Raw genomic sequence first — 18,537 nt, forward strand, 5'->3', positions numbered from 1 at the left:
GGAAGGGTTGGGTGGGTGTCTTTTAACTGTGGTACGCATCTGTGACACCTGCGGGCATCTCTACTATTATTGCTATATATATATATATATATACATATATATACGTATGATAGCAGAAACTCATGCACGTTGTATGAATAAGAACAGTTGTTGCTCCCAAGAGATATCTATAAATGCGGTACATTTGTTCTTTCTTGTTGTCATTTTTTTTTTTTGTACGTTGATTTCTCTTTGCCAGCACACCATTTGCAACGAAGGGAAGGGGTGAAGCGACAACACAGAAATATATATATATATATAAATACTTGACGGGAAGTACACCAATAGAGAAAAAAAACATACATAAACGACATTGGCCCGTTAAAACATCACTCCACAGTTTTTTTTTTCTCTCTCTTTCTTTGCTTCCTTGCTGTTGTTGTGTTGGCTTCTTGATCTCCAACGAACAACAAAGCAAACAGGAGGAGGAGGGGGGAACGTGCCTACGTTAGTTGTTTTTCTTATTGTTGTTGCTGCTTCTGTCTTGTGTGGAGCGGTTTTGTAGGCATTGTTAGTGAGTGCGTTTGCCGGTGTGACCGCTACCACTCAGATATTTTACGGCAATGGGCCGCGAGAGTATGCTGCACAACATCAACCGTACCCTTCAGATTACGCTGGACGATGGCAGGGAACTGACGGGTAAACTGCTCGTGTACGATCGCCACATGAATGTCGTGCTGGGCGACGTCACGGAGAGCCGGGCGGAGACGAAGAAGATGAAGGAGGCGGGCATTAGTCCAAAGCGCAGCCTCGGGCTCGTGCTGCTGCGCGGCGAACACGTTATCTCCGTCACGGTGCTAGGCAGCAGCGGGAATAACGGGGACGCGGATGTGGCGACAAAGGGGCGACCGGTGAACTTTGAGAAGGCGCCACGGGTGAAGCTGGCAGGTGCGAAGCGGGCACGGTAGGCGAGAGCCACGCGAGGGAAGTAAACGGATAAAGGGGAATAAAAAAGAGGAGAAACCACGGGACGCGCAGAAGGGGCGAACGACGGAATTCGAAGTGGGAGGCGTGCGTATTGTGTCGTCATGCGTTCTCCGTGCCCGTACCTGTGTATGGGAGGGGAGTTGTGTTTGCTGGGTCTGCCGTCTGGAGGGGCCGCACCGTAGGAATGTGACGAGGAAACTGAGGGGAAAAGAAGTGGAGCAAAAAGAGATATAAAACAGAAACAACCAAAAAAAAAAGAAAGTTTTAACAGCATCAAAGAAACAAAAGGAAGGCATGAAAAAAGTCAACGAGAAAACGTGAGAAAAAGGAGGCCGCACCGCTCAGCTCCCACACATGGAGGAGAGGGAAGATCAGGGGGGGTTGGTGGGTGGGCGGGAAAGACACGCCTCATGCACAACACACATGCAGCTGGGCTGCGGTGGCAGGCGTAAGGGGCCTCGCAGGCGACGAATGATGACTGTTGGTTTGTATTCAGACATTTCCATCTTCCTTCTCTCTTCCAAGAAAAAATAAAAAGAGTAAAAGAAGGGGACAAAGAGAGCGACGTGGTAATGAGCCTGCGGTTGCGTGTGTGCGTCCAGGAACCATTCTCTTACTTTGCTTTTCTCCCTTTTTTGTTTTTGTGTGAAGGGGCGGGGAGGAGGCGGTGGTCACTCCCTTGCCTTCCTTAAATGTCCACCCACTTTGCCGATTGGATGCAGACAGGAGACGGTGCTGCACCCTCATATTCATGGCAGCGACCAGATGCGGGTCCGCAAACGAATGCAACTTCTTCTTTCTCGATTTCTTTTCCTGCTTTCACCACGGAGGCCCACGATCTCATTTGGTTTCCCACAGGCAGACATTGTGTTGTAAGGGGGCACGACAGATCGTTCTTGAATTTTGCGAGGGAAAGTGGTGGCAACCACGATACCGAAAGAAAGGGAAAAACCAAAGCACACATACACAAAAGGAAGGGCTGAGTGACTTACAGAGGCCTTCTCTACACAGTGAGAAGGCGGCGGTGGACGAGTGATACACGTAGATTACAGGGATCAAAAGAGGGATATGCCACCAAAGTTTGGCCGGCGTGCGGGAGGGGTGGACAGTGGCAACATCGACGATGCCGCTGCTGGTGTTTTATCCCAAAAAATTGCTACTGAAGCTGATAGGCAGCGGCTGCCGGATGAGGTTGTGTACAAGGATAAGCTTCACAACCTTGACGACGGTGTTGACGGGCAGGCGCACGAACAGACTGCTCGCCAGGCTGTGGAGGAGAAGGAACAGCTTGTCAAGCGTATCGCAGAAGCGCCTGTGGGTTACACCCACGTGATGCCCAAACTCGCTGAATTAGACCTGTCAAGTCTGTGGAACGACTTTCTGAGTACTATTCATCAGGACTTTGACATCTCCGCACTCACCTCCTGTCTCTCACAGCAGCTAGATGATGAAGATGTGACGTGGAACCCGGATATGCTGCTTGTGCAGCTGACATCGGACATGTTGGATGCTGCTGAAAGTGGCGACAATGCCCCACTTGCTTCTGACCCTGCAGCACTGGAGGCGACTAGCGAGGCACGACGGCAACATAAGAAGTTTCTGGAGAATGCCGACGAGGTGATTGCGCCAACGCGGGGTCGCCGACACCGATCTTCCGCCGGGGTGGAAGGACAGGCAACGCCAGAAAATGCGTCACACATTCCTTTCTCAAGGGAGGCGGGTGAGATGGCTTCTTCAGAACACCCAGAGAAGCATGCTGAGCGGACGCTCAGAAAAGAGAGCCACCGCAACGACAGAGAGCTACGGGCAAAGGACCCTACTGTGGGTGCTGCCCCAACTGATCGTTCAACACGAGCCAATGCTCCACTAGCTGGAGACGCAAATCGAAAGACATCGGAGAAGAAAGCAAAGGAGAAGGGATCTCGTACACGCAGGTCGGTATCTGGTAGGAGTGACTTGCCAACCAAGGCGGAGAAAAAATAGTTGCCACTGAAGCATATACATGGCGCATGTATACGTTGAATCTCAGTATGCTTCTCCTTCTTGCTGTTGCTCTGCATGTATGTTACTCTCTTGGCATGTGTCAACGTGCGGAGGATGTAGTGGGACTGGAGGTAAGGAAAGAAGAAGTAGAAGGGAGGTGCAACACTTCCTTTGCCATTTCTCCCTGGCAATTTTTTTTTTTCTCTCTTTCCGTTTATTATTATTATTTTTTTGTTTGATTTGAATGAAATTCAGGAACTCCGTGTTTGTCTTTTTTATATATTGCTGTTCTGGAGGCCGTTGCAGCTGTGCAAGGAATTATCCTTTTGTTTTTTTCTTCTTGGGCAGAGGCAGAGGCAGAATAAACACCTTGCATTGAGTGAAAGCCTTTCACTCTCTCTCTCTCTCCCTCTGTGTGTGTGTGTGTGTGTGTTTGTCTGACTGGGAAGCAGTTTCCGGCCCAGCAAACTCCACATAGCACTCTTCCGTGAACAAGGGAATAAAATAGGAACCAAGGGGAAACAAAAAGGGGCGTCCTGCTGGCGAACTGCAATGAAGCGAGTGTTAGTGCTGAATGTTGACTCCTTCGTTGGCAGGGAGGTCTGCCGTCGCTTCTTCGATGCCAAAGAGTACCTGATTGACGGTACGCTCTACCACACCTATCCATCAAACAAGGGCGAACAGAAGACGCAGACATCTTATTGTCTGACTGCAGATGACGCTGCAGGCGCGGCAGCGGTGCCGCGTGTGGCAGATTCTGCTGCCTTGTTGGAGACGGAGGTGCCGCCCGAAATGCAGCCGTTTCTAAACTCTGTGATGCCGCGTCATGGGGAGATTAGTGACGAGCAGTTCCGCGCCCGGGTGCTGACATACGACATCATCATCGCCATCCTTGAGGAGGACGCCTTTGAGGCAGACTGCGCTATCAAAGTTTTTCGTGGTACGCACTACGAGGTGGAGAAGACATTTGTGCTTGTCTCCAACGTACTGACGTGGACGCAGACAGACGCCCACGAGCGTTACTTGCAACTTGCGGCTCGACGTGCAGAAAGGGAGGCGGCTCGCGCCCAGCGCGACGAGGATGAGGAGGAGGAGGAGGAAGAAGAAGAAGAAGAAGAAGAAATGGAAAAGAAGGTGTGGACTGAGGAGGAATACCGTCAGCGCTACCCGGATGTTCGCTACCATCACTGGCGGGAGCTCGAGCACGCGGTGAAGCATGCTAATTCGGAGACACTACACACCTACGTCCTGTGGGCGGGGTTGCCATACGGTGGCGGTGAGGACCTCCTCGCTCCCTACTTTTACGCTGCCTGGAGGAATCAAGAAATGCTTCAGTACGGTGATGGATCAAACTACATCCCCACCATTCATGTAAAGGATCTTGCGCGGATCATCTACCTTGTCGGCTCCTCGTATGACACTCTTGAGGAACGCTACATGTTTGCTGTTGATCAGGGCAACAACACACAGGCGGATATCTTGGAGGGGATAAAGGACTTCATTGGTGGTGTTGTCACTGTGACGGCGCCTAGCATTGACCGTGAGCATCAGCTTTTAACGCTATCTCACAAATCAGAAGAGCCAATGAGGATGCCACCGAGTGAACTGGAAATGGAAGGCGAACTCCAACGTGAGCATGATGCCCTCTTGGATCTGGAGGCGCGGGAACTGCATATAATGGATGAAGTGAGAGATGAATTTTTGAAAGTGCATGAAATAGCGTGGCGAGAAAAAAACTATCAGTCTCATTCTGGGCTTGGGGCTGAGGAAAGCGATGACGATGGCAAAGAACCCTTCTCTAGAGGGGGGCGTGAACCTATGGAAGAATCGGTTTTTGCGATAACTCCACCACATGGTTTGGCGAACTGGTTTAGCGCGGTTGACGTACGCTGTGAGCCCGGTGCCGTACTTTCGCTGCTTTCAGAGGAGGAGTGGGTCTCGCTTGGAGGCTTCTTTGCGAATGTTGACAAAATTGTGCGAGAGTTTAAAGTCGCACGGCAGTCGAGTCCCATGCGTATTGTTCTCTCTGGCCCGCCCTTGAGCGGCGCGGGGGAGGTTGCCGGAAAAACTGGCGGAGTTATTTAATATTCCCCACCTGACGTTGGCAAATGTGACGGCAGCCTATGAGGAGCATGTGCAGTCTTTGCGCGATGAGTTGGTGGAGATTCTTTTGCTGCGACAACTGGGTCGGCTGGAGGCACGCGAAGAACGCCAGCGCCGTGAGGCAGAACGGGCAAGGAAGGCCAGGAAGGCGCGTCGAAAAGTAAGGGACGAGGAAGATGATGGGGAAGGTGAGGAAGGGGAGGAATACGATGAAGGGGAGGAAGAAGAAGGGGATGAGCACGATGAAGGGGAGGAAGAAGAAGGGGAGGAAGAAGAAGGAGAGGAGGATGAGGGGGATGAGGAAGAAGGGGAGGAAGCTGCATCACCCGCCGCACAGGACATGAGCCCTACAGAGCGTTTACGTGCCACCATAACAGAGGCCATGCTGCTACATCCGCCTGAGGATGAGGAGGACGAAGAAGAGGATTTTAATGGCAACTCTAACGAGGATGAGGAGATGGATGAGAAGGCAGCCGCCAAGGCGCAACAGGTGGACGAGGCCGAGCGACGCCGCATTGCGACACTTCGCGAGGAGTATCGCTTTGCCACACAATTACTGAAATTACGTCTTTTAAATGGGGTATTCCCGTCGATCCCAAAAGACGAGGATGAGGAGGAGGAAGAAGAAAAAGAAGAGGACGACGATTACGAAGATAAGACGCCAAGGCAGGGACAAACTATGGGTGTGAAAGCAGACGTTGTGGAGGAATTGCCACCACCGACGATTCGTTATTTTGATGAGGTGATGGCTGTGATGGTCCGCTGGCGGCTGCGACAGGAGGACTGCAGAAATCAAGGCTACATCCTTGAGTCCTTTCCGGAGACGGTGCGTCAGGCCTGGCTGACGTTTATGGCCGACACGGAGGAGCAGAAGGAGATGCAGAGGCCGAAGTTACAGAAGGATCGTGACGCGGAGGAGGAACCGCGCCCACCACCTGACGCAGGTTTCCCACTGCCTGTTCTTACTGACCTGGGGGAGGAGCAGCAGCGGGATATTTTGGATTTAATGGCCGGACGGACATTTGCATCTGCGGAGGAGGTCTTGGCCCCTACAAATGATGCCTTTTTTCCGGATTGCTTTATTGTCTTGACAGGCAGTGAAATTGTTCTTCGGTCACATATAGATGCTGCAGCTGTCGATGCTTCTCATGCCGACGCAATGTCGGACATATCTGAGCTGTTTACGCGTTACATGACGCACAATCGTCCTGGTGCCCCACCGACAGAGTCACTTGTCTGTTGGTTTCAGACGGTGGTGGCAGAGAAGGAGGAGCGTGAAGTACCTGATAGTGGTGATGCAGAGGCAGGAGCAAGGGTGGAGCAGTTACCCCGAAAGGCGTGTGTCTTATTCGTACCGGTACTTTCCACTACTCCTGCAGCTGTGTTGCCAAGGGCATTTTCCCAAGAGGAGGTATCGGACATGGAGGCCTACTGTGCCCACATACGGTGTGAAATCCTTAATAACGTTGGCCTTGGCAGTTGTAGCCCTGTGATAGAATCCATGCGGGCTGAAGAGGAGGCGACGCAGCGTTGGTTGCAGGAGTTTACTCTTGAGCACGAGATACTAGACAAATTGTATGCCTCTGAGGAGGTTTTTGCTGCCCGTACACGCAAACTAGAGGACGTTGCCATGGATGATGAGCGACGGGCGTTGCGGTATTATCAGGCAAAGGAGGAATTAGCCTCAATTGCCAGCATTGACACTGTTCCAGTGAATATGTATTTGATGCGGTATGTGCTGCCTAGTCTGACACCGCTGATGGCGGAGGTGGTGCGGATGCGCCCAGAAGACCCGGTAACTGTCTTGGCGGACGCCCTGTTTCACTACAAGAGGCAAATAGAGCTCTGAGCTGGCCACCTCTCAGTGTCGGTTTCTCTCACACCCCCTCTCTCGTCCTGTCTCTATTGGACTTCCTCGTGTGGAGCAAGACAAATTGTTTCAACGGCAGCGAATGCTGTACTTACTTCCTAGACGAATCTGCATGATGTAGAGGAATAAGCGAAGACGACGGACAACAAAAATAAGGGATGGAGGGACACACACACACACACACACACATAACTCTCTTCACCCGGCCTTTTTTGTTGCTGCTTGTCGCTAGCGTTGTATATAGAGATATATTTCTTTTTTTTTTCACTTTGCTATTTTTAGTTATTGTTGTTTATTATTTCGCGTTGTTGTACCCCTCTCCCCCTCTTTGACGTGCAACATGTTGTCTCTCACACACCCTCACTCTTTTTTGTATGCTCTGCGTCTGGGAGGTAGGGAAGGAGGGAACGAGAGAAAGAGAGAGAGGGCGGAAAGGAAACCAAGAATTGAAGGACCGTGGCTTCTTAGCGACAGACTGTAGGCGAAGCGAGAGTAAGCGGAAACAATGGCAGAGCACTTTCGGAATCGTATCAAGGAGCTACGATCACGCAAGGTGGCGACTGAGGATGCGGCTCTTAGTTCACAGACGGCGGCGGGGTCTGCAGCGACGACGGTGGCGTCGATGACGCCTCTCCAGCTCTCGTCATCGGCTTTGTCGAGTAAAACAGTGGCGTCGGTTCCTGTGGCGAATCTGCCGCCGCCGTTTGTATCGCCGCACGCTGCAGTGGTGAAGTATCGGGACACCGTGCGTGATCCGTTGTGCGCGCGGTTTACGACACAGCACGCGTTGAACCTCTTTGAGGTTATGCTGCAGTCAGCCAACGACACCGCACGGCGCAAACGGGCCCGTTCCCCGGACAATGAGGCCTCCACGGAGAAAACGCAACGCTCTGGTTGCCCAGAGCCGGAGCTGGAGCATACATCAGAGGAGCGAGAGGAAAATGGTGAGGAGCGAGACTCACCGCGCCATCTTGACACCGAACAGCCTATGCTGAGAAAAATTTGCGACGCCGAGAGGAAGCAAGAAAACAACTCCACCTCTGATTCTTCTCTTCCCAATGTGGTTTCTTACTTCTTGCCTGAGATAGCTGCAAGGTGCTTCACTAACAATGAAGAGTTGGAGGAACGAGATGAGCTTGTCAATGGACAGGCACACCTAAATCGTCCAGAGGCTAGTGCAGGAACATACGTTGGCGGCAGTTTACGTGGCAACAAAAGCAAATGCATTCTTGTCACGGGGAAACGGTTCCCACCTTGCCGTTCAGTAAATAAATACATTCCGAAGGCCCGCATTGCGCAGGGAGTGTACGGTGTGGTCATCAGCGCCACTAAGTCCACTCCTGAGATTCTTCGCCACGGGCTGGAGCCGAAGCGGATGATCAAAAAGTATGCACTAAAACAGGTGAAGGAGCAGTGGCTTGTGGACTCGCAAGTCGGGTTTCCACCGTATCTCCTGAGGGAGTTTGATCTCCTGCTTCGGATACGCCATCCAAACATTGTAAGAGCCCGAGAGGTGGTGATTCTCGACAAGCGGCTTGGGGCGGCAAGGCACTCGCGCAGTGAGGCGGGTGGTAATGGTGGTGGGATCGAAGGCAGCCACAAGCCTCGTCCTGAGACCACCGAAGGGTTTTTGCAGGAGGCAAAGGGGTTGGCCTCCAACACCAACGCTGCCCCTCAACCGCAGGAGAAGTCAAAGACAGATAGGACACCGAAACACGAGCGCGGTACAACTCATGTAAAGGACGTGTATTTGGTGATGGACTATTGCCCCTACGATCTCAAGTCTTTTCTCTCTCTTCATAATGAAAAAGGGGTTTACCTGCATTTAAGTTCCTGCAATACACACCCTGATGCCCCACACAATTTTTTGTCTCGAGTGAAATGTATTATGCAACAATTGTTTCGAGCCCTGAATTTTCTCCATGATCATCGTATCTTGCACAGAGACATTAAAACCTCTAACATTCTCATTAGCCATGAAGGGGTGGTGAAGCTTTGCGACTTTGGTTTGGGGCGGCTGTACTGTGAGGGGGAGCAGCTGACTGCCAACGTTGTCACTCTCATGTATCGTGCTCCAGAGCTACACTTTGGTGTGCGTGACTACTCCCACAAGATGGATGTGTGGTCGCTGGGGTGCATCATGGCAGAGTTATTCCTCAAGATGCCGCTGTTTCGAGCCGAAGAGGAGGTGAAACATTTTGCCGCCATCTGCAACATTATTGGGATACCAACAGAGGAGACGTTCAGCGGGTTGTACAAGATGCCGGAACTTTTGCGCATCATGCGTTGCCTCACAAAGTACAATCGTGAAAACCATCTTGCTCATGTGTTTGAGAAGTCGCGCCACGCCGGTGCGGCGACTCTGCCCGCGAGTGGGATGGACTTGCTGCAACGCATTTTTCAGTGGAATCCTTTGGACCGACTCTCTGCACGTGATGCGCTCAACCACGCGTTCTTTCACGAGGCCCCGCTGCCATGTGAGCCGGCGGAACTCTTGCGTCCCATACCAACAACAAACGTGCTGCCTGCGCGGCATGAGGGTAAGTCATCAACGAGAAGAAATGAAACACGCGACGTGGTGGGAACACCCCCACCCGAGCCGCTGGTCGTTCCAACAGATGCATTGCCTTGGGCTGGAGAAAAGCCTGCGGCACCGCCGGCGATGGCCCGAGTTGCATCAGTGGAACCGACAGGGGCCACCAGTACCGCGCGGGACGCGCGTGGAAGGACGGGGTTGGCGGTTGAAGTGGCCTCGTCTTCGTCGGAGGACGACGCTGAGCATGCGCTGCTGCGGGAGTTAGACTCACTTAAGGATATCCCAAGTCCTGGTGACGGGGACGAGGCCCAGCGTGTGGCGAACCAGGCTCGTCTGCAGGCGAATCAGGACCGTGATTGGGCGTCATCGCCAGGGTTTTGATGCATCTGAAACTTGAAAGCTTTGATGAGAGTGATGGAGGAAAATCCAGTGAGAGCAAAAAAAAAAAAGAGGGAATAAAAAAAAACAAAACAAAACAAAAAACACAAAAAACAGACAAAGAAACGTAGAAGAAAAGAAAAAAAGAAGAAGAAAAAAACAAACAAACTTTGCTATGGCTGTATTGATGGTGCTTGCTGCTGCTTCCTTTTTGTTGGACTGATTTTATTTTAGTTTCTGTTGTTGTTGCTCTTCCTCTCTTTTCCTCTCTCTCTCACAGATACACGCACTTTTTCCTCACACTTTCTTTTGTTTTTATTGCCTGTGTCCCTTTGCGGCGGGAGAGAAACTTGGCATCTTTCTATTCCTTCAATTCCGCGCTGCCAAAAAGGAAAACAAAAAATATACATACACGCATAACCGAGGGCTAGTGAAGGGGCGAGGACGGCAGTGCGTTGTGTTGCCATCACACTTCTGCGTCTTGGACCACCGCAGCAGGGGCAAAAACCGAAGTAAGAGAGACAAACATACGCACAAACAGGCAAAAAAAAATAAATGATCTTCGGCTCGGAGCCACCGCTGTATTTGAAGCCCGTTGGACGCCGCGGCCTGCGGCGGCACGATGCGGATGTTCTGCAGCACTACCCGGGCTACGTGCACCCCGTTGTGCAGTTCCCAGGGAGTGACGGGTACATCGGCGATAACCACCGCCTGCACCCGTTCCTCACCTCCGCAGAAGAGTTGCGACACGAGCGGGTGGTGGAGGCCGAGCGTCGGCAACGCGTTATCGAGGCACGCCGAAGACGCTACTGTGAGCAAGAAACTAGTTTGAGACAGCGGAGGGAGGAGGAGTTTCAACGGGAGCAGCGTCACAAGGAAAAAATAGCCGGTCTCTCGATTCGAAACGAACCCGGCGACGGGCGTGATACCATCACGCAGCGCTGCGTGACCGTGGGCGCACTCCGTCAACATGAGTACACGGCTGCGGCGGAAAGGCACAAATACTTTGTGAGACAACGTCGTCTATTTGAAAAAAACAATGTTCATGGGTACAACATTATAACAGGTGGAGAGTTGCCTTCAATAGTTGTACCACCGATGCCGGTCCGTCCACCCGCCGCGGAAATAGCCTAGATACAAAACTGTGACGTGAATGATGTAGATATGAGCAGGTAAAGAACAAGAGCCGTATACACTGTATCTGTGTGTGATAGGCCTCCGATCTGTCGTTGTTGCTTCGCTGCGTAATTCTGTGGTGTAGATCAAGATTACCCCTCCCTCCCTCCCTTCATTTTCTATGTTGAGTTGATTATAATGGTCTTATTACTATCTAGTGCTGCCGTTGAACGGTTATCACCCTTGGCATCTTTTTGCAATGTTGAATACCTTTTCGACGTGCATCTGTTTCATTGTGGAGTTCTTATTGTGTGTGTATGTGCATACATATTTGCCGTGCACACACACGCTCTTGTGCCTTCGGTTTGACTCGGCATGCTTCTTTGTCTACACACTTCTTTTTTTTTCCTGCCCATTTCTTTCATCGGCTTTGTTTCCATGCTGCATGCGGATATTCCCCCCCCCCTCCCTCCTTCTCTTTTTTTTTTTAGTTTTATTTTCTCCTTTTTTTTTTTACTTATTTGCCCTCCGTGCCACAACAGCACACACAACGTGCTTCGCCCGTTGAAGTCGCTTGTTGTGGGCACATAAACCTCTTCGCAGGCAGGGTGGCGAGGTAGCAGTTGCTTCTCTGCTGTTAAACGAGTTAGTAGTCGGTTGCATCGAGTTTGGTCTTGCTATCCGCGGGATGCCGAGGAGTGGCGACGGTGACCAGCAACAGGAGGAGGAGCAGCGGGGAAAACAGCAGGGCGGTGATTCTCCTTTGCGCTCGTTAACGAGGGATATTACGCCGGGAAGCTTCGCAGCTTCACGGAGTGCTGTGGACGCCGAGTTGATGTGGCCACCGCGGGAGGAGGATGACACATCCGTGTCCCGTCCGGATGTGGCCCAGACAGGTGAGTGGCCTCAGCCGTGCAGCATCGGCGCCTCCGTACGCTCACTTCCTTTCAGGGAGGCAGCAGGAGGAACGAGTTTTTTGGATAGCGAGGCTCTCATGCGCAGGAAGTGGGGCACCCTTCAGAAGGAGTGTCCGCTTCATCCACGGTCTTCGACCCCGTCAGTGGGAAGCGTAAGCTGGAGTCACGCAAGGGAGGCTTCGATAGGCACCTTGACGCAGTTGGGCACCCCACCGCCACTGCGGGCCAGCGCGGCGGTTTTTGTTTTTACGCTGAACGAAGAAGAGAGCCTGCGACAATCACCACCACTAGAAGTTATCGCCTCTTCAGGCAAGCGTGAGGGTAATTATGGGGTCAGCACAGTACCGCACAATATTGCTGTCAGCGCGAGCAGCAATAAAGGTCCTATTGATGCTCAAAAAGGTGTACAAATTGGTGCCGTGGCAACACAAAAAGCGGAGTCGGTAGACTTGCAGAGGTCAAGTTTTTCTTTGGGTGCACCACAACACTCAGGTTTCTTACAAGGTGCTGGGGAGCGAACTACGGCTATGCATGGGGGTCAAGGACTCTCTGGTATAAGTAACTCTTGTCGAGTAAGTAGTGAAAGGAGAACTCTCTCCGGAGGTGACGATATTGTGTCAAGTTCTCGCGATGTAGATCACCAAATCACTCCACTAAGTAGTAAAAACAATGAGGATTTGGGCTCAGCGAAGCATGTGGTGTGTTATAAAGTGAGGAGATTTCAGAAGAACCCTAACAATGACGATAGGCATGGGGATGGAATGTCTAGCTCCGATGATGACTGTTGCTGCTGTAGGGTTTGCAATCTATTTTGGTGTTGTAGAGGGGACTGTGGGTTCGGGACGGCATTTCTAGCAGAGGATCAGTCTGGCAGACAGCGAGAAAAGGTGAATATAGAGCAACACCCTGGCTCTAAATCTAGATTTTGTGGGAAGGTGTTTTGTCAGTGGGTATATGTGAATGCTTTTGCAGGTGATCATGCTGTGGCCTCGCAGATTCTTTGCCTTATGAATTGTATCTCTGGTATACTTGTGATACTCGCCGTGTTGCTTCTTTTGGCAGGACTGTGGAATGATCGACCTATCATTCTTGTGAATGATGGCTCTATATGCCATGGGACGGTGGTGCCTGGAGTTGTGACGCCAGACATTTCGTTTAGCATTCTTCTCTTTCTTTTTAATGCATCCCTGGCGGCCTACTGTGCTATTCGGGCGGTTCGATATGAGAATACAGGTCTGCTAATATGCCACTTTATCGCTGTACTACTGCAGCTATGCCGTGTCATGTATTTTTTGTATTTCATGAACATTGACACCCTTTCGAACCCTTTGATGCTATATACGGAGATCCTGCTTGGCCTAAGCGCCTTCTTACTATTGGCTTCATGTGGCACATACCGATGGGTGCGCATGTCGTTTGGATGGGGGCGATTCATGAGGGGCATCACTCGCTCTGTTCTGTTGCAGCGTCACCGGCGGCAGATGTTTGTACAGTCGTTCGTACAGCTCGATGTCTACGGCTCTATCAACAGTGCTCTCACAGTGGCATACATGGTGGGCACAAACCTTGAACAGTTTCTAGGACTAGCGGTTGCGGTCCTCTCTTGTGCGGCGGCGATGCTTTACCCGGTGATGCTTCGACGCCGTTCGATATGGTTTGTCTGCTTTTTTTCATTAACATTGGCATTCTCGTTGGTGTTTTATTGCTATGTTATCAGCAGCGCGATGGAGCTTTACTTGGTGCGCAATGCAACAGCTCACTTTGAGGCGAGTCGGTGTTATAAGCCACAACTTTTACACTGTCTGAGAGACCTGGAATATGACTTCATCTCCCAAGAGGGTGCTACACGGAAGAGTGTCAATGGTAGCAGAAGTTTTTTACCCTCTGAGGGTGATCGCAGCGAATTCTTTCAAGACTCGCCGTGCAAGGGGAATTGTCTTTTAATGCGTAACGATCACTATGTGAAAGGGTTTACGCACTGCTGTGAAGTATATGGCAACTGCCGCCTTAGAGATGGCGTGCAAAGTTACGGTGTGGTGACTCTCACGGTGCTGGCTGTCATTGTGTGGACAGTGCGCATCATTCTTGTCTGGGTATGGGCTTCTTGCATGGCGGAGGATGCAGAAGAAGCAGCGAGAGGTTTTCAAAACCCCACTTTCAATTTCCCTACATCTTCTTCGTTGTTACTCGCCAGCTCCTTTGCCAAACGTTTGGAGTCCGCCTGACATTACCCTGGTACACTCAGGGGCAGTGGGGAAGGCGGGGCGCTGTTTTGAGTCTCAACGGGGGGAACGAGTGGTTTTTACGAGAAAAGATGTGGTCGTGTATGCATATTGGAGCGGGGAAGGGAGGTCTCTTGCTGTGGGCCAAGTAAGAAGTGTAGCAGAGACGACTATAGTGAACGGCACGGCGACATGATTACCATTTTTCGGTGTGAATGGGTGTATGGACGGTGTGGAGGGATTGGCGATGGGTGATGAACGAGTTCATCCCGCGTGTATGCACTGGACATGGTGACACACAAACACTGATGGCCCTTGTTTCCTTCCTCTTCCTTTTTTTCTATATTTGTAGTTGTTTACACCTGAGGCTTGTCGCATGATGGGTCGGCGTTCCGCGGTCTCCCTGCCGCATCGCATCGTACTGCATCGCTTTGATTAAAATGGCACTAGTTTGTGCAAAAATCAATACTGCGGACTTCCCTGAAATTTTGTTGTATTTTTGTGTCGTTTTTTGGTCTTCCCCTTCATCCAGTTGCGTTACCTCTTGAAATCACCAAACAAGTGAGCCTTGCGGCATGGGTGCAAAAAGGTGGATTAAAGAAACGAAGGCGTGTGTGCTTCGTGTTTGCTTGCATTGCTGTCGTAACGTACGTGCGTGTGTGTGTGGGTGAGTGGGTGCATATCCCTTTATTCTGTGTGCAGGTATATATATATATAGTTACGCACATACACAACGCACCAACTGATCTTTTTTTTTTTTTTTACTCTTACGCTCTTTTTGCAGGTGTCCTTCCCACCTGCCTCCGTGCCTATCTGAAAAACGAAGCCGTGGTGCCTTGCCTTCTCTTTACGGTATACAGCTTACACGTTCTTCAAAAAGTTTGTGTTCCACTTTTTTTTTCTGTAGGCGGCGGGGACGGGTTTCAATAGGATTAAGGCGTTGGATTTCTGGTTTTGCTGTGGTTCTGCCCGGGAGGGAAGGAGGCGCTTAGGTGCGGTGGTGGTGCAAAGATGTGGCGACGCGGTGGGTTTCTCTTGGGGCGGATCCTTGACGACACAAACGCCAGTCATGCCTTGCGAACGGTGAGGCGCGTGGAGCGCAGGCGTGTTGAGAAGGCGCAAGCCAGGCGGGCCACAGAGGGCACCAACCCATATAACAAGGCCCAATATATCAATGCCTTTGTCGAGGCAGAGAGCGCCAGAATGACACACGAGCGGCTTATGAAAGAAAACGCAGCTGAGGAGCAGTCGTTGTTGGCTGTCGTGAATGCCGCCCGTCCACCAGTCGTCATGGCGTCCGATAAAAATGTGCCGCCGGGCAAGACAGAGTCTGGTGCGGTTGCATTTGGCGCTTGGCGTGAGGCAGATCCCGCTCTGGATCGTGTTTGTCTGTCGATGGACCGTAACCTTCACTGCATAGTGCGAGGGGCAACAACACCACCTGCTTTTTCGCCGGAGGCTCTCCAGCGCGGCATTCCCACCCGTCTCCAGAGCGTACAACGGCTACTGCAGTTTGTTCACGCAAATGGGCATGGACGGTGGCCGAAAGGGAGACTAAACGCCTTTGCTGTTCGCATGGAGACCTGTTTAAGCGCGGCGTGCGGGGATGATTTCAGCATGAGGCAGCGATTGATGACGATGCTGCTTTATTCCGCCGCCAAGCGGAATTGGGAACTGGCATTCCAACTCTACCAGGAGCTGCTCTTACCAGCCATACAGCAGCAACAGCGACGTGTGGGAGAAGGTGTTGGTGCTGTGACAGGGACCGAGGCCTCCGCCTCCGCCTCGACCTTTGTCGCCGTACTGTGTGAGTCCATTCGAGCTTATCACCACGCAGGGGCTTTGACGAGTTACTCCTGCCCGCCATTCAACACTGTTGCAGAGCTGGTGCATCCATCGTCACCTCCTCTATTGCCTGTTGCTGCCGCCCCACTGTTTAGCATTCTTCAACCAAGTAATAACGCGACGTGGGAGAAGGTGGTGGAGCTTGTACAGCGGTTTCAACCACACGGAAATGCGCGGATGTACCTCCCTGCCATTGCGTGGGGGGAGATGTTGCGGGCGATGCATCGCATGGGGGCATCGCTGACGGAGGTGCAGGGAGTTGTTGACATCATTACGGATCCTAATCGTACCAAAAATGCCGAGAAACACATGCGGGATACGCATATCTGGAACGCGTACATCTCCGTTAGTGACTGGGGGCATGCGCTTGAGGTGTACTCAAACAACTTGGCTCACTACGGTGTGAAGAAGACGGCGGCAACGAGCGCCGCACTGATGGAATCACTTCTGCGAGACAGACAGTGGGAACAGGCGTTGGATGTCTTCCACCGCTTGCAACAGAAAGAGGGGCAGCTCATCATAGGTACATCCAGCGTCTTTACGGCTGTCTTCCAGGCTCTTGAGCAACAAGGCGACTGGCAGGCTGTGGTCTCGCTTTTAATGGACTTTGATCACTTCCTCGTGTATTTTGGGGTTCCACACGACTTTTGGCTCACCTCACCGCTGAGGGAGGCGCTAAGAAGACCGCAGCACCTTAGTGAAGATCAGCTGGTGCCATTGGTGAGGGAATTGCTAGGGTGCAGTCATGTCACCTGCGAGCTTGTACGTGCAGTGGAGGCTGCTCTTGTCACATGCAACCAACAGAAGCGGCAACGCGAACAGCACCCACAGCACGAGTTGTCTGCGGGGGCGGAGGACGTCTGTGACGATATCCTCACTGCTGAGGGTCTTCACGATCTCATGTGAGCGGGCACATCTTGTTGTTGTGCAACGAGGCACCGAGGACGGCTTTGCGTGTGCGGGGCGCCGGTGACAGTAAACGTCATATTCATAATAAACAATGTAGTAAACATCAGCGTTGCGTTTTTATTCATTGCTCATTCTCCTCTCTCCCTCACTGGTGGTGTATGTGGCTCTGTCAAGGCGCAGCTTTCTCGTTTTTTTTTCTTTTCGGGCTTTGTATTCGCTGCCGCCGCTGCCTTCAAGAAGGAGAGTTATTTCCCAGGAGAAAATGACGGAGGTCACTAATGAGAATCTTCAGATTCTCCTAACCAAGCTTATGACAGACCGCTTCTGCTCTGGCGAGACAAGCGACCTCGACGCATGCATTCAGAACTACGTGCCGCAGCACACGGACAATAGTTGGGTTGACCAAAGCCTGCAGCGCCGCGGCATCAGGAAGTGTCAGCCGTATCAGGAAGTGGCGAGACGTTGCTTGGAGGACGATAAGAAGCACGCGGCGGTGTTTAAGGCGGCGGCAAACGCACCCGTTTGCAAGGATGAGATGCGGGTGCTGAACCAATGCCGACGCGTGCGGGGGCGCGATTGCGAGCAGGAAGCTCTAGAGATGTTGTACTGCGGCATGGTGTACCTTGTGCAGCGACAGAAGGAAAAACACTAGTCCCGGGGGCGGGATGAGCAGGAGGAGAAGGGGGAGAAAGACAAGCTCTCCGTGGATGTCTCTCTCTCTCTCTGTGGTGTGTGCGATATCGACCTCTTCCTACACTCTCGCCGCGTTTTTCTCCGTTGACGCGCCTACTGCGCTGGGGGACGACTGCGCGGCAGGTGCACGTATAATGCATTCCTAAGTGACGAGGCTTTTGTGCGTCCTATTTTAAAATGCTTCCGCCCCTTCTTTTTCTCTCTTTCTCTTTGTTTCCCTCTTTTCGTGTCTGTCTGTGTGTGCGTCTGCTGGGACCGTCGCCTCCTCACCCTCCGTTTACCCATTTACTTGCAATTCTCTTTTCCTTCTACCGTTCCATATATATATATATATATACATGTTCACAGAGTGTGGCGTGGAGGGAGGAGGAGGGGCAGGTCTGCCGCATTTTGTCCCAAAGCGTAGTGAGGCGTGAAACGAAGGAACACAGTCAATCATTGAAAGGACAGCAGTGAAAAGGGGGAAAAAACAAGCAAGCAAACAGAAGGGTGATGAAACAAAAGAGGAGGCAAAAAAGAAAAGAAAAGAAAAGAAAAGAAAAGAGGAAAGGAGAAAAAAAAAACGAGAAATGAGGAGGGAGCATTCGGCAGAAGCGGCAGTGCGGGTCATTACTCCTCAATGGCGGACAGGGAGCCGTGGCCACCCAGCCCACACCCATGGAGAGAGACACCACCCCGTCTTTCTTGCTGTTGGCATCTGCGTGTCGCACGACGTTGTAGCGGTGGATGAGGTGCTCTTCACGTTTTTTGATTTGTCCTTAACGCAATTTATTTATTTGTTTTTCCTCTGTTTGTCTTTGTGTTAGTTTCCATTTGTTTGTTGTAGTTTCTGCGGGCGTTCTCTCTCCTCCCCTCTGCGGTAGAAACGCTTGCGTTTGCTTTTTTTGTGCCGTTGTTGTTGTTTTTTTTTTGCGTTTTTGCTGTGCCATCGTAAAAGAAGGGCCAAGGTGAGTTGCAGAAGAGGTGTCTTGCGCGAGACATACTGCGATCGTGCCGCCG

The 18,537-nt window shown here is 51.6% G+C and overlaps 9 protein-coding genes across 9 annotated transcripts, besides 11 other annotated features; all 9 read left to right on the plus strand.

The window, feature by feature from the left end:
• The first annotated feature begins 73 nt into the window (after window positions 1-73).
• Window positions 74-103: a microsatellite.
• Window positions 104-283: 180 nt separating this feature from the next.
• Window positions 284-304: a microsatellite.
• Window positions 305-602: 298 nt separating this feature from the next.
• On the plus strand, window positions 603-947 carry TraAM80_04349 (small nuclear ribonucleoprotein; the record flags this gene model as incomplete). The annotated part of the gene is made up of 1 exon (XM_029381282.1): window positions 603-947. One exon carries the CDS (start codon window positions 603-605, stop codon window positions 945-947), a length of 345 nt encoding a protein of 114 aa, XP_029238835.1.
• Window positions 948-2,034: 1,087 nt separating this feature from the next.
• Window positions 2,035-2,949, plus strand: TraAM80_04350 (uncharacterized protein; the record flags this gene model as incomplete). Its single annotated transcript, XM_029381283.1, has 1 exon — window positions 2,035-2,949. One exon carries the CDS (start codon window positions 2,035-2,037, stop codon window positions 2,947-2,949), a length of 915 nt encoding a protein of 304 aa, XP_029238836.1.
• Window positions 2,950-3,140: 191 nt separating this feature from the next.
• Window positions 3,141-3,186: a microsatellite.
• Window positions 3,187-3,501: 315 nt separating this feature from the next.
• On the plus strand, window positions 3,502-5,034 carry TraAM80_04351 (uncharacterized protein; the record flags this gene model as incomplete). Its single annotated transcript, XM_029381284.1, has 1 exon — window positions 3,502-5,034. The coding sequence occupies one exon, from the start codon at window positions 3,502-3,504 to the stop codon at window positions 5,032-5,034; it is 1,533 nt and encodes a 510-aa protein (XP_029238837.1).
• Window positions 5,035-5,392: 358 nt separating this feature from the next.
• Window positions 5,393-6,901, plus strand: TraAM80_04352 (uncharacterized protein; the record flags this gene model as incomplete). The annotated part of the gene is made up of 1 exon (XM_029381285.1): window positions 5,393-6,901. One exon carries the CDS (start codon window positions 5,393-5,395, stop codon window positions 6,899-6,901), a length of 1,509 nt encoding a protein of 502 aa, XP_029238838.1.
• Window positions 6,902-7,088: 187 nt separating this feature from the next.
• Window positions 7,089-7,111: a microsatellite.
• A 316-nt stretch (window positions 7,112-7,427) lies between these two features.
• Window positions 7,428-9,839, plus strand: TraAM80_04353 (putative protein kinase; the record flags this gene model as incomplete). The annotated part of the gene is made up of 1 exon (XM_029381286.1): window positions 7,428-9,839. The coding sequence occupies one exon, from the start codon at window positions 7,428-7,430 to the stop codon at window positions 9,837-9,839; it is 2,412 nt and encodes an 803-aa protein (XP_029238839.1).
• A 552-nt stretch (window positions 9,840-10,391) lies between these two features.
• On the plus strand, window positions 10,392-10,970 carry TraAM80_04354 (Variant surface glycoprotein; the record flags this gene model as incomplete). Its single annotated transcript, XM_029381287.1, has 1 exon — window positions 10,392-10,970. One exon carries the CDS (start codon window positions 10,392-10,394, stop codon window positions 10,968-10,970), a length of 579 nt encoding a protein of 192 aa, XP_029238840.1.
• A 454-nt stretch (window positions 10,971-11,424) lies between these two features.
• Window positions 11,425-11,475: a microsatellite.
• Window positions 11,476-11,640: 165 nt separating this feature from the next.
• On the plus strand, window positions 11,641-14,094 carry TraAM80_04355 (uncharacterized protein; the record flags this gene model as incomplete). Its single annotated transcript, XM_029381288.1, has 1 exon — window positions 11,641-14,094. The coding sequence occupies one exon, from the start codon at window positions 11,641-11,643 to the stop codon at window positions 14,092-14,094; it is 2,454 nt and encodes an 817-aa protein (XP_029238841.1).
• Window positions 14,095-14,699: 605 nt separating this feature from the next.
• Window positions 14,700-14,770: a microsatellite.
• Window positions 14,771-15,102: 332 nt separating this feature from the next.
• On the plus strand, window positions 15,103-16,842 carry TraAM80_04356 (oxidoreductase; the record flags this gene model as incomplete). The annotated part of the gene is made up of 1 exon (XM_029381289.1): window positions 15,103-16,842. The coding sequence occupies one exon, from the start codon at window positions 15,103-15,105 to the stop codon at window positions 16,840-16,842; it is 1,740 nt and encodes a 579-aa protein (XP_029238842.1).
• Window positions 16,843-17,107: 265 nt separating this feature from the next.
• On the plus strand, window positions 17,108-17,497 carry TraAM80_04357 (uncharacterized protein; the record flags this gene model as incomplete). The annotated part of the gene is made up of 1 exon (XM_029381290.1): window positions 17,108-17,497. One exon carries the CDS (start codon window positions 17,108-17,110, stop codon window positions 17,495-17,497), a length of 390 nt encoding a protein of 129 aa, XP_029238843.1.
• Window positions 17,498-17,735: 238 nt separating this feature from the next.
• Window positions 17,736-17,790: a microsatellite.
• A 66-nt stretch (window positions 17,791-17,856) lies between these two features.
• Window positions 17,857-17,878: a microsatellite.
• Window positions 17,879-18,051: 173 nt separating this feature from the next.
• Window positions 18,052-18,082: a microsatellite.
• Window positions 18,083-18,305: 223 nt separating this feature from the next.
• Window positions 18,306-18,360: a microsatellite.
• Window positions 18,361-18,407: 47 nt separating this feature from the next.
• Window positions 18,408-18,462: a microsatellite.
• The last annotated feature ends 75 nt before the right edge of the window (window positions 18,463-18,537 follow it).

This window comes from Trypanosoma rangeli, assembly GCF_003719475.1.
Source record: "Trypanosoma rangeli strain AM80 chromosome Unknown Tra_15.4_contig_00126, whole genome shotgun sequence".
In the NCBI taxonomy this organism is placed as follows: Eukaryota; Euglenozoa; class Kinetoplastea; order Trypanosomatida; family Trypanosomatidae; genus Trypanosoma; species Trypanosoma rangeli.